Consider the following 13,926-nt stretch of genomic DNA (forward strand, 5'->3'; position numbering starts at 1 on the left):
GAATGAAGTACCATCTCCATCTCTAACTACATACTGACTGGAGAAGAAGAGAGAGATGTGATAGAGGTCAGGGGATGTGGAAGAATAATGGAACGCTTATGTAAATACCTTGATTAACCCATCAGAAGGATCTGAGATTTTGTTGCACCAGTTTCTATTATTCCTTCCAGCAGGACAGTCTCTATCCGACAGATTTTTGCTGGTTTGGACACCCAGAGCTTTTCCCGTTTCCTTGCAATTGCCTTATTGGCAACAGATAAGCACAGAGTGGCAAATGAGTGCTGGAGGCTGCGATCCAGGCCAGGTTGGTGTTAGAGGCCTCTCTGAAGAAATCTGAGGATCAAGGGAAAGGTAATGCCCTTGACATGCTCTGTCCTTCCATTGGGAACTAAGGCAGAAAATGGGGGCATATCCCACATGAGGACACGCTGGGGTCCTGCCCACTTGCTGCGATGGCTCTTGGAGATTATCAGCATCTGTCTATGAACATAAGAACGGCCACACTGGGTCAGACCAAGGGACAATTAGCCCAGTGTCCTGTCTTCCGACAGTGGCCAGTGCCAGGCGCCCCAGGGGGAATGAATAGAACAGGCAATTATTGCATGATCCACCCCCTGGTGTCCAGTCCCAGCTTCTGGCAGTCAGAGGCTCAGGGATGCCCAGAGCATGGGGTTGCGTCCCTGACCATCTTGGCTAATAGCCATTGATGGAACCTGTCCTCCAGGAATTTATCTAGTTGTGTTTCTTTAACCTCATTATACTTTTGGCCTCCACAACATCCCCTGGCAATGAATTCCACAGGTTGACTGTGTGCTGGGTGAAGAAATACTTCCTTTTATTTGTTTTAAACCTATTGCCTATTAATTTCATTTGGTGACCCCTGGTTCCTATGTTATGTGAAGGGATAAATAACACTTCCTTATTCACCTTATCCACACCATTCATGATTTTATAGCCCTCTATCATATACCCCCTTAGTCATCTCTTTTCCAAGATCAACAGTCCCAGTCTTATTAATCTCTTCTCATACAGAAGCTGTTCCATACCCCTTACCATTTTTGTTGCCCTTTTCTGTACTTTTTCCATTTCTATGTCTTTTTCAAGATGGGGTGACCAGAACAGCACTCAGTATTCAAGGTATCGGCCTACCATAGATTTATATAGTGTTATTAGGATATTTACTGTCTTATTGTCTATCCCTGTCCCAATGTTCCTAATGTTCTGTTAGCTTCTTTGACTGCCGCTGCACATTGAGTGGATGTGAAAACTATCTACAATGACTCCAAATCTCTTTCTTATGTGGTAACAGCTAATTTAGATCCCATCATTTTGTATGTATAGTTGGGATAAGTTTCAGAGTAGCAGCCGTGTTAGTCTGTATCCGCAAAAAGAACAGGAGTACTTGTGGCACCTTAGAGACTAACAGATTTATTAGAGCATAAGCTTTCGTGGGCTATACAGCCCAATTCTTTGGATGCATATAGAATGGAACATATATTGAGGAGATATATATACACACATACAGAGAGCATGAACAGGTGGGAGTTGTCTTACCAACTCTGAGAGGCCAATTAAGTAAGTGGAAAAAAAACTTTTGAAGTGATAATCAAGATAGCCCAGTACAGACAGTTTGATAAGAAGTGTGAGAATACTTACAAGGGGAGATAGATTCAATGTTTGTAATGGCTCAGCCATTCCCAGTCCTTATTCAATCCTAAGTTGATTGTATCTAGTTTGCATATCAATTCTAGCTCAGCAGTCTCTCGTTGGAGTCTGTTTTTGAAGTTTTTCTGTTGTAAGATAGCCACCCGCAGGTCTGACATTGAATGGCCAGACAGGTTAAAGTGTTCTCCCACTGCTTTTTGAGTATTATGATTCCTGATGTCAGATTTGTGTCCATTAATTCTTTTGCGCAGAGACTGTCCGGTTTGGCCAATGTACATGGCAGAGGGGCATTGCTGGCACATGATGGCATATATCACATTGGTAGATGTGCAAGTGAACAAGCCCCTGATGGTGTGGCTGATGTGATTAGGTCCTATGATGATGGGATAAGGTTTTCCAATGTTCCTTACTTTGCATTTACCACCATTGAATTTCATCTGCTACTTTGTTGCCCAGTCACCCAGTTTAGTGAGATCCCTTTGTAACTCTTGACAGTCTGCTTTGGACTTAACTATTTTGAGTAATCTTATATCATCTGCAAACTTTGCCACCTCACTGTTTACCCCTTTTTCCAGATCATTTATGAACATGTTGAACAGCACTGGTCCCAGTACAGAGCCTTGGGGGACCCCATTATTTATCTCTCTCCATTCTGAAAACTGACCATTTATTCTTATCCTTTGTTTCCTGTCTTTTAACCAGGTTTCAGAGTGGTAGCCGTGTTCGTCTGTATCAGCAAAAAGAACGAGGAGTACTTGTGACTCCTCATTCTTTTTGTCTTTTAACCAGTTACTGATCCATGAAAGGACCTTCCCTCTTATCCCATGACAGCTTATTTTGCTTCAGAGCCTTTGGTGAGGGACTTTGTCGAAGGCTTTCTGAAAGTCCAAGTACACTATATCCATCGGATCACCCTTGTCCACATGCTTGTTGACCCCCTCAAAGAATTATAAAAAATTGTTGAAGCATGATTTCCCTTTACAAAAGCCATGTTGACTCTTCCCCAACATATTGTGTTCATCTATGTGTCTGATAATTCTGTTCTTTACTATAGTGTCAACCAATTTGTCTGGTACTGAAGTTAGGCTTACTGGCCTGTAATTGCCAGGATTGCCTCTGGAGCCTTTAAAAAATTGGCATCACATTAGCTATCCTCCAGTCATCTGGTACAGAGGCTGATTTAGATGATAGGCTACCTAAAATAATGGCTGAGGTGTGGGAATCTCCTCACATCCTCTGCAGAGATGACCAATGCAAAGAATTCATTTAGCTTCTCTGCAATGACCTTAGAGTGATCCTTTAGCTTCTTGATCATCCAGTGGCCTCATCCATTGTTTGGAGTATTCCTGCTTCAGATGTACTTAACATTTATTTATTTTTGCTGTTAGTTTTTGTGTCTTTGCTAGTTGCTCTTCAAATTCTTTTTTGCCCTGCCTAATTATATTTGTACACTTGATTTGCCAGAGTTTATGCTCCTTTCTGTTTTTCTAAGTAGGATCTGACATCCAGTTTTTACAGGATACCTTTTTGCCTCTAACTCTTCTTTTACGCTGTTGTTTAGTCATGGTGGCATTTTTTGGTCTTTGTATTATTATTTTTAATTGGGGTATACATTTAATTTGCGCCTCTAATATGGTGGGTTTTTTAAGTTTCCATGCAGCTTTCAGGGATTTCACTTTTGTGACTACTCCTTTTAATTTCTGCTTAACTAGCTTCCTCATTTTTGTGTGGCTCCCCTTCTTGAAGTTGAATGCTACTGTGGTGGGTTTCTTTGGTATCTCTTCCCCCCCCCCCCCCCCAAAAAAAAAAAAGATGTTAAATTTAATTGCATTATGGTTTTATTGAGCAGTTCAGCTATGTTCACTTCTTGGACCAGATCCTGTAATACACTTGCAACTAACTTGAGAATTGCCTCTCCCCTTGTGGGTTTCAGGACTAGCTGCTCCAAGAAGCAGTCATTAATCGTGTCTAGAAAGCTTATCTCTGGATCCTATCATGGGGTAACATGTACCCAGTCTATATGGGGATAGTTGAAATCCCCCATTATTATTGAGTTTTCTAATTTTATAGGCTCTCTAATCTTCCTGAGCATTTTGCAATCATCACCACCATCCTGGTCAGGTGACTACTGGTAGTATATCCCTACTGCTCTACTCTTATTAGTCAAGCCGGGAATTTCTATCCATAGAGATTCTATGACAGTTTGAGTCATTTGAGATTTTTACTCTATTTGGCTCTATGCTTTCTTTTGCATATAGTGCCACACCCACACCAGCATGACCTACTCTGTCATTCCTATATATTTTGTACTCTGATATTACCAAGTATCAGAGGGGTAGCCGTGTTAGTCTGAATCTGTAAAAAGCAACAGAGGGTCCTGTGGCACCTTTGAGACTAACAGAAGTGATTAATATCAGTGATATCTGATATTACCGTGTCCCATTGATTATCATCATTCCACCAAGTTTCTGTGATGCCTGTTGTATCTTCATTTAATACCAGACACTCGAATTCACCCATGTTATTACCTAGATTCTAGCATTTGTATACAATTACTTATCAAATTTGTCAATATTTAGTTGTCTACCTTCATGTGATGTAACTGAATGGGACTCTCTTTCATTTGACTGTTTCTCTTCAGTTCCTACCTGTACTTTATCAACTTCTATCTTCTCCTTTTTACTAGGACATGGAGAATCCACATTAATAGACCCTCCCCTAAGAAACATCTTTGTCCGAACTGTGTGCTCCTCTGCATGTGTTGGTTTTCCCCCAGCCCTTAGTTTAAAACCTCCTCTACAACCTTTTTAATTTTACATGCCAGCTTTGGGTCTCAGTCTCCTGACCCATACTACGTTCTGCTGGTGCAAAGGGGGGCTGGGGAGGTAACTGTATGGGCAGAATATATATTTGCATGTGCATATATATGGGTGATGATTTTGGACAGTTTTGTCCTTTAATTTTCAAGCTAGTGTGTGTCTGTCTGTCTGCCTCCCTGTATTTCACAGTTTCCCCTGGTATTTGTGCACCAGGATAGCGGTTTAGCCAAGGGTGGGTGTTGGTTTGAATGAAAACCGTGCAGCTAAAACCCTGTGTGGGACGGTGCTCTGTAAGCACCCTCGCCTGACAGGTGTGCACCACTCTTACCTGCAAGTTCATTGTTGACCCTTGAGGAGGTTAGTCCCATGGCTGAGCTGTGGCTAAACAAGGCTGGTATGTGAGTGGAGGAATCTGTAGCCTTGAGATCACATTGGGAACCACCCTCCTTGTCTGAAAACTCTCTGGTGGGGCTCTTGGGCCTTGTCTCTATGTCGTTACTAATATTGATATTGCTGCTTGGAGGCCCCCAGCTGCATCAGGGCCCAGTTGTGTTGGGCGGGGCACAAACAAATAGGAAAACGATCCCTGCCCTGAATAGCTCATGGTCTAGGAATCCTCTCCCCACACTTCATCCACACACAGTCACTTGGTTCCTTCTCCTCTGCAGCCCCTGCCATCTGTCATGGCCTTCCTGTGCCTTCCTATTTCATCAGCTCTCCGTTCATTTCATCTCTCAGCTCCCTTGTCTCTACCTCTCAATTGATCTCTCCCTCTGTTATTGGCCTGAATGCTTTAATTTATTCACCACCCTCCTTTCGGTAATTTATCCCTTGTACTTTTTGTTGTCTTGGATTATTTAATTCTGTAAAATGCTTTGGGATGCCTTACGTATGAAAGACACTGCACACAATACAATTATATTGTATTGCCGATGGTTCGCTGGCCTCCTGGATTTCTAATGCTTATCGTGGTGGTGTTATTGTAGTTTATTATTTGTGTTGTGTCTGTGCTCCGAGGCTCAATCAGATGGGGCTGTGCCGTGCTGGGCACGGCAGAACCAGCCCCTGTCCCCGAAGAGCTTGCAGTCCAATTGTGCTGTGATTTAATGCTAACATGCTTGGTTGCTGCGAGTGTATGCTTATTAGAAATATTATACTGTGCTGGGGGGCTGGGGGCACAGATCCCAGTTGTGGTTAAAGTGGAGGGCTGGGTTCTCCCCCAGCTCAACAACAGACTGACTTTTTGACCTGGGGCAGGACATGTAACCCCTGTGTAGAATGGGGATAACCGTGCCTACTGTTTCACTATTGCCTCGGGAGTGTAGAGGGGGATTGTGAGGCCAAACTCCCCTGTTTGTTAAAGCACGTGAGGCTGCACGGATGGAAGGTGGTAGGGAAATGAAAAGGATTCCTATTTGAATGGTCCTATTTTGCATTGTGCTGAGGCTCTGGGCGGGAGGGCATCCAGCTCGGGGGCTAGGCTGGCAGGAGGTGTCCCTCCCTGACACGCTGGACAGCTGCAGCGGGACTCTCCCTGGCATGTGAGCCCTGCTTGTGGGCGCTGTCCTCTACGCTGTGTGGTTTGACCATGGCTCTGGGCTGGCTCCTGCCCTGTGGAAGTGGCCTGTGGGGGAAGCTCCCAGCTGGGAGAGCTTTGGGGAGTGGCTCTCTGGGGCTTGCTTGGTGAGGAGACGTGTCGTGGGTCCCTTTTGGCCTTTGGAGCAGCTGGATCTGTGATACCGTCTCTCTTGCTCTTTGTAACCATCAGGTACATGGCACTGGCACCAGCCCCGCAGGGTCACCCCTTCCCGGATGCAGCCACACTGCCTGGCTGCTTTTTCCTCTCGCTTATGCTGAGCTGCCCAGCAGGCATGAGGCACGGCCCGCCTCTGACAGGACAGTGCTATTGCCTCCGCAGCCTCTTCCTTCCCAGCCCCTTCGGCCGCCTACTGGAAAAGGGAGGAATTTGGGAAGAGGCTGGATCCCAATCCTACCCCATCTCATTGCTCCCCTAGCTTGTGCTCTGTGAAAGTCCCTGTAAAAGATTCACAGGGACAACTGAGCGCTCAGGATGTTGGGAGGTGAAACACAGGGGTCGATCCACCTTCCTACAGAACCAGAGCAAGATTGATTGGGGCGGTATCAGGGGATGGGACTCTCAGAAACAAGACAAGACGGAAATAAAAGGGAAAGTTAGACTGAACAGTAAAAACCCTTCCTAACAGCCAGCGGCCTGTGAAATGGTGGGATAGACACCTGCAGGAAACCAGGGGAGTTTTCATTTGAGTTATTTAAAACTAGACAGCACAAAATAGGAAAATACCGGGAATGTCAAGGGCCAATCTGCTGTTTGTTTAGGTGTGTGCATTAGCACCATTCACAGTGGTTGTGGTCCTTGCTTGTAGACCTCAGGGATGCATGATCTGGGATCAAATTGGACCTTGCCACCTTTAATTTTTATGACTGCACTTATATTTACACTATTGCTGTCCTTGGCTCCCATCCCCACGCAGCTCTGCTACTGTACCATGCTCCTGACCTGCAGTAACCCTGACTTAGATGAGTGCAGCCAAAGAGAGGTTCCCAAGCGGTGAGAGCTGCTAACTGGGGGATCCATTCCTGTGCAGTTGTGCTGGTCTGGGAGTTACTCATGGCTCCCTTATTTCTTTGAATCTGAATAGATCTCTGAGCCATTAGCGATTATCTTTGCAAACTCGTGGAGGAGGGGAGAGGTACCAGAGGATTGGGAAACGGCAATTATAGTCCCTAGCTATAAAAAAGGGAATAAGGACAACCCAGGGGATTATAGACCAGAAAGCTTAACTTCAGTACCCAGAAAGATAATGGAGCAAATAATCAATCAGTTTGAAAGCACCTAGAAGAAAATCGGGTGATAAGTAACAGTCAACATGGATTTGTCAAGAACAAATCATGTCAAACCAACCTAATATCCTTCTCTGACATGGTAACAAGCCTTGTGGATGGGGTGGTGTGTGGGGGTGGGCAGCAGTAGATGTGATATATCTCCACTTTAGTAAGGCTTTTGTTACAGTCTCACGACCTCAGAAACAAACTAGGGAAATACAGCCTAGATGGAGCTACTGTAAGGTGGGTGCACAACTAGTTGGAAAAGCATACTCAGAGGGTAGTTATCAATGGGTCACAGTCAAACTGGAAGGGCATATCGAGTGGTGTCCAACAGGGATCTGTCCTGGGTCCGGTTCTATTCAGTATTTTTATCAGTGATTTGAGTAATGGCATAGAGAGTACACTTACAAAGTTTGTGGGCAACACCAAACTGGGAGGGGTCGTGAGCGCTTTGGAGGACAGGATTAGAATTCAAAATGATCTTGACAACCTGGAGAAATGGTCTGAAATAAATAGGGTGAAATTCAATAAGGACAAAAGCAAAGTACTCCACTTGGGAAGGAACAATCAGTTGAACAAATACAGAATGGGAAAGTACTGCCTAGGAAGGAGTACTGCAAAAAAGGATCTCGGTGTTACAGTGGATCACAAACTAAATATGAGTCAACAATGTAATACTGTTGCAAAAAAAAAAGTGAATCTCATTCTGAGCTGTATTAGCAGGAGTGTTGTAAGCAAGACACGAGAAGTAATTCTTCCGCTCTACTCCGTGCTGATTAGGCCTCAACTAGAGTATTGTGTCCAGTTCTGGGCGACACATTTCTCCAATTTGTCCACATCTTTCCTGAAAGTCCAGAGGAGAGCAACAGACATGATTAAAGGTCTAGAAAACATGACCTATGAGGGAAGATTGAAAAACTTGGGTTTGTTTAGTCTGGAGAAAAGAAGACTGAGGGAGGGGGGATATGATAACCGTCTTCAAGTACCTGAAAGATTGTTATAAAGAGGAGGGTGATAAATTGTTCTCCTTATCCACTGAGGACAGGACAAGAAGCAATGGGTTTAAATTGCGGCAAGGGAGGTTTAGGTTGGACATTAGGAAAAACTTCCTAACTGTCAGGGTGGTTACGCGCTGGAACAAATTGCCCAGGGAGGTTGTGGAATCTCTGTCACTGGAGGTGTTTAAGAGCAGGTTAGACAAACCCGTCAGGGATGGTCTAGATAATATTTTGTCCTGTGTCCATAGCCAGGGGACTGGACTAGGTGACCTATTGAGGTCCTTCCCAGTCCTACATTTCTACGACTCTCTGAATGTGCTGAGCTGATGCATTACAATCAGAACAGACGTTTCCCCTTGTCCATGGTCCCTGCTTCTCCAAAGGAAGGAGTTTGCACTCTTGGTACAAGCTTCCCCAGTATACCCTCACTTTAACTCTAGGGCCTCCAGTCAGGTAGTGATGGGGCCACCTATGTCCCTGGAGATAGGGGCCAGACAGAGAACAGGTTAGTGTCCTAGTGGAAGTGATTGTCACAGGGCCCAACCCAACCTGGCTGGGAGTCAGTACAGGTCTTGCTAGCCCCTTCCCAGTCACTCATGGCTCTCTCCTGCTTTGTGCTCAGATACGCCATCGATCGCAACACTGACCTGGAGAGGATCTTTGACATTGATGCAAACACAGGCGCCATTGTGACAGGCAAAGTCCTGGATCGGGAGACAGCAGGGTGGCACAACATCACAGTCCTGGCAATGGAAGCAGGTGAGGAGGAGGGTTCTGGAGAGGGGTGGGTCTCACTCACTGCCGCATGGCTTCAAGGAAGCAGGCATTAAATAGAGGTGATGTAAGAGAAGGTGCAGGAAGGGGAATCTAACATCTCTCCAGACAATCTAAAAATACTCCTCCTGTCTCGTGTTGAGAAGGGGAATGTGGTCGGATGGTACCTTTGATGAACACTAATCAAAACCCATGTTATCTACCCAGCAGCTCCACCAGCCATCCCTACGCTGCACATTTGCTGCTTTCACACCTGATGAGACACCTCTGGGGCTCCCAAGAGCCCATGTTTATATAACGTGTTTCCTCCTCAGTTCAGATGCCATCCTGTTTCTGGATTCACTGCCTGAGTCTTGGGGACGTGGCCGCCTCTGCCTCTCTCCTCAGACATGTGAAGCACTCACAGCCACCCACGGGGAAGTAAATTACATTGTGAGGACTCCGCAGTAACATTAAAATTCAATCCGGCCCCTGCACCTGCACCGCTAGGTATTTTGTGATCGACGCCTCCTACCCATGTCCCTCCCATTCATACACACATGCTTTGCACAGGCAGCAGCTTGTCCTGTGTTACATCAAACAGTGATTTTATAAAAACAAATAGATTTGGGGGCATTGTGTCTAGAAAGGGCCATGACAGTGACAGACAGATTGACAGATGAAATGCGACAGATGGACAGAAAGGCCCATCACTTGCACTCTTCGTCCTTTTCTCCAGACAGTTGTGCCGGCTGTCTCAGCTCTCTGTGCTGTAGCCGGTACCTGCTCTCAGCTGTGGTGATGCAGCAGCCATGCTGTCTGTGCTTCATCAAGGTTATTTCTCTGCATGACACCACTGGGTGAGAGCTTCGGTAATTCCAAAGACTTCATTAAACACAGGCGTAAGCAGCAAGTAGGCTGAGGCAGCTTCCATGAGCTCAGAGAATCGCCCACCCAGGGCAGGGCTGGCTGGGCTCACGGGGAGAACACTTGCCTCCAGATCCAGAGCAGCAGAAGAGCTTCACTAAATGGAGAACTCAGCTCCGTGACTGTTGTTCCCTCCATCATTTCTGCGCACACAGACCCGCTGTACCCTGTACTCACACGTACAAAGAAACCCATTAACTGATCAGGCTCTCTCTCCTGTGGGCTGGGAAGGAAGCAAGAGAAATTCTCGGGGTAATTTCTGTTTTGTAAATACTTGGGAAGTGCCAGATACTGTGGGTAGGTGGATGGGTGGATGATGGACAAACTTCAAGGACTTGGAAGTTTGAAGACACTGCTAGATTTGCTTTTATCTTTTTAAAGGAGCCTGTGGGGGGTTGTTACTGATGGTTTTTCTCCTGTTTCTGCCCATGTTTCCTGCACTCTGCTAATTCCCTTTCTACTGTTTGCCTGGTTCTGCCCTTCCCATACTATGCACTTTCCCAGAAGGATGAAAATGATGTTATAAAAACTGCTCTTCTAAACTTCAAAAAGACAATGAGAAAACAAAAGCCCAAGCAGTCACGTTAGCTTCTGCTTCTGATGAATCTTCGAGCTCCCTCACTGGGGCTGGGAGGGCTGCAGACAAAGTAGGGAAGAGCCAATAGCTGACAGAGTGGATTTCTGAACGTGCCCCTTGACGTTCCTCTCCGGCGTCTCCCCAAGAGGACCAGCACGTGTGTTCTGCTAAGTGAAAGGCGGTTTTGTTGGTGAAGTAAATATATTCAGCACTATGGCAGGTAGAAAGGGAGCACCTGCCTTATGTGTGAATACAAATGAACTGGCGAGAGCCAGACTCAGGGCAGGGACTGAAAGATTGAGAGGAAGAAGGGAAAGAAAGAGAGACACCTAAAGGGCAGAGGTTTGCAGAACCAAGTAGCTGTGAGATAGGGAGCTACTGGATTCCCTAAAGGCTTTGTGGAAAAGGGAGCTTGTGCCTGAGAACTCCGTCTGCCTGGGAATTCGGAGCTGATAGCCAGATGGTAGCAGTGACCTGGGGGGCTAACAGGAAGGGCCTGTGGCAGGAGATGGAGCCTGCCTGTTCGCCATACTCTATTGTCCTCTCTTTCAATAAGCTACTTCTGGAACGCTGACATACAATCCTCATGTGATGGCCTTTTCTTTCCGTAGGGCAGTGATGCCCTTCCAGTCTTCATTTGCAGTTGCTGAGGAACCCTCCCTCATCCAGCTGGGGAGAGCGAGGAGGAAATGCATTAGCAGACATGCAGGTTTCATGTTGGTTTATCTGAGAGGATGTTTCGGATATCTGCACTTCCGCCCAAACACAGCGACATGGAACAAATGGCCGGCACGTTGCTGAGCAGCCAAAGCCCTGACTCAGGCCGAATAATTTCCCAGCCAAAGTTCTGTTCGTCTTTTTTACTTCAGTTAAAGACAGAAAAGAACAAACTCTTGGTCCTGCCTTGCAGAGGCTTTGAACAAACTCTTCATGGGGAATGAAAAGAAAATAAATAATAGCAAAAAAAGCTTTGATAAACCACAGGTGTTCTGCCGCTGGGTAGGAAGCTGGCAAGATTATCCTCAGTGCCCTGCCACTCTCTGTAATGCATGCTCAGGCCCTTGTCTCATTATGTGGAAGCTAAGCAGGTTGTTCCCTGTAAAGACAATGGATCTGACCCTTTTGACTCCAGTGAGAGGGCTTGGGTTCCCTCCACGTTCCACACAAGCATCGAGAACAATAGAGGCTTCAAGAAGAAGCAGAACAGTGGGGAATACAGAGAACATGAACACAATCTTCAAACCCTTCCGCTCACGTGTGTAATGTCTCAGAATGGTAACATCTCCAGGCCAGACGCAGACCCGGTCATGTTCCACTTTCCACCATCACAGTTAGCACCAGGCTCCAGTCCAATCCACTGGGTGCCTTTGAAATGAGAGAGAGGTCTGAGCTAAGGATTTTTCCTCTGTGCACTCAGTGTGTGCAGGTAGGGGCACCTGCCTAGGTCTGACTCTGAGCAGGGGAGTTTGCCAAGGTCTTGCTTAGGGAACATCTTTAGGGACGTCTTTGTGGGTTGTTTTTTGTCAAGGAAGATGTGCACTCGCTCGCCAAGCCGCATGGTGACACATTGATGGGTCTGACGCAGGGCCAGGACTTCACTTAGCACTAATCCTGTCCTTGCCCTGCCTTCCTGGCTCCGGGGCTGAGATGCCTGGGCCCAGAGGGACTCAGTGAGCATCCTCGAGCATGTGTCACTTCTGTTGTTTCCAACCCCACCTCTGCTTCAGCCATTGCAATGAGAGGGGTCCAGAGCCACAAAGACTGGACCCAGATTGGAGCAGCCCTATGGTCCCAGGACATCTGAACCTAGGGTTTTGGCTCAGTCCTGTCTCTAGTTACAGTGAGGTTTTATTTCCACTGGCTGTTGTGAGCTGTATGTTCCTGGGAAAGCTGCACCACTGTGGCCTTGTGGTGAGCACTGGCTGGGCCCAGGCTGGTCTTTCCAGCCCTGCACCGCTGTGTGTCTAGACACCTTTAATGCATTCAGCTGGTACAGATTGTTACCAAAGCAGGGGCACGCGCCTCCTGAGGGCATGGAAATGAAGTTGTGTTAGCGGTGGCCAGTGGAGAGGATGCTGGTGCTGCAGAACAACTCAGCTTTTACAGCAAACATGAGGTGACAAGAATCAGAAGGAAAATATTTATACACAGCAGCTAGGATTTCAGAACAAGTCAGTAAATGCTGCAGTTCCCCTCCAGCAGGGAGGCCTGTCAGACTGGATTACTTCAAAAGCTGGGGAGATTCTTTAGTATTCTGACTTCTCCCCGTCAGTAAGTTCTGACTCATCCATTTTAACTGTCCAGACGTTCCTGCCAGTGACATTACCCTTAACGGTTTGTAATCATGAAATATTAATGGCCAATATTGAATTTAAAGTACAATTTATGTCTGAATTCTCTGGTGGAAAGGGCAGTTGTAAAGGTAAGGCCTTCAAAGTGACAGAAGGAATTTCAGCATGCGGCCTTATAACAGATGTCAGACTGAACCCAGAGCAGCACTGGGGCTTGGCGCTGAGGGGAAGGGGCCGGGGCCGCCCAGCGCTGGGGCTTGGCGCTGAGGGGAAGGAGCCGGGGCCACCCGGCGCTGGGGCTTGGCGCTGAGGGGAAGGAGCCGGGGCCACCCGGCGCTGGTGCTTGGCGCTGAGGGGAAGGAGCCGGGGCCACCCGGCGCTGGGGCTTGGCGCTGAGGGGAAGGGGCCGCGGCCGCCCGGCGCTGGTGCTTGGCGCTGAGGGGAGAGGACCGTGAGGAAGTGAGTATCTATACAAACAGGTAGCAGAGTATTTCCCCATTTTTCATAGGCAAGTACTTTGTACTAAACACATCACAAGACTTCCAAAGAGAGGAGACAAATCCACACAGCTCCTCCTTCTGCCTTGGATCAGGTCCATAGGTCCCCATGCTAGTCACTCAGCCCAGGTAACCAAGGGACTCCCCATCCCCCTTCCACTCAGGAGCTGGGGTAGTGGTGGTTTTTCCAACCCCCTGGGCTCTCCATGTCTGTTTACAGTCTGACCTAACTATTTCCCTCCTCAGTTTTCCAGCACCAACCCCCCCGCCCCCAGCTCCCTAACCCTGACCCGATGTCTGGCTTGTCTGTTTAGATTGCGAGGAACTTGAAGCAGGAACTCTCCACGGATTGATATGGGGCCCTGATCCCAACTGGGACTTTGAGCGCTACTGCGCTATAAATGAACCACCAGACATGTTCACCTGTGGGATTCCCGGAGCACTCTGTGTGGCTGGGGCCACACCTCGGTTACCATTCTTCACAAACGGTACATTCAAATCAGGGAATAGCAGGAAAGGCAGGGATGGGCC

The 13,926-nt window shown here is 47.1% G+C and overlaps 1 protein-coding gene across 2 annotated transcripts in view; it reads left to right on the forward strand.

The window, feature by feature from the left end:
• CDH22 (cadherin 22) overlaps positions 1–13,926 on the forward strand; it is a 153,731-nt gene that overhangs the window by 105,186 nt on the left and 34,619 nt on the right. For both annotated transcript variants that reach the window (XM_054046240.1, XM_054046241.1), the window contains one exon: positions 8,973–9,109. In XM_054046240.1, the coding sequence (XP_053902215.1) occupies positions 8,973–9,109 (137 nt within the window). The remainder of the gene's footprint in view (positions 1–8,972; positions 9,110–13,926) is intronic.

This window comes from Malaclemys terrapin, chromosome 12 (genome assembly GCF_027887155.1).
Source record: "Malaclemys terrapin pileata isolate rMalTer1 chromosome 12, rMalTer1.hap1, whole genome shotgun sequence".
Taxonomy (NCBI): Eukaryota; Metazoa; Chordata; order Testudines; family Emydidae; genus Malaclemys; species Malaclemys terrapin.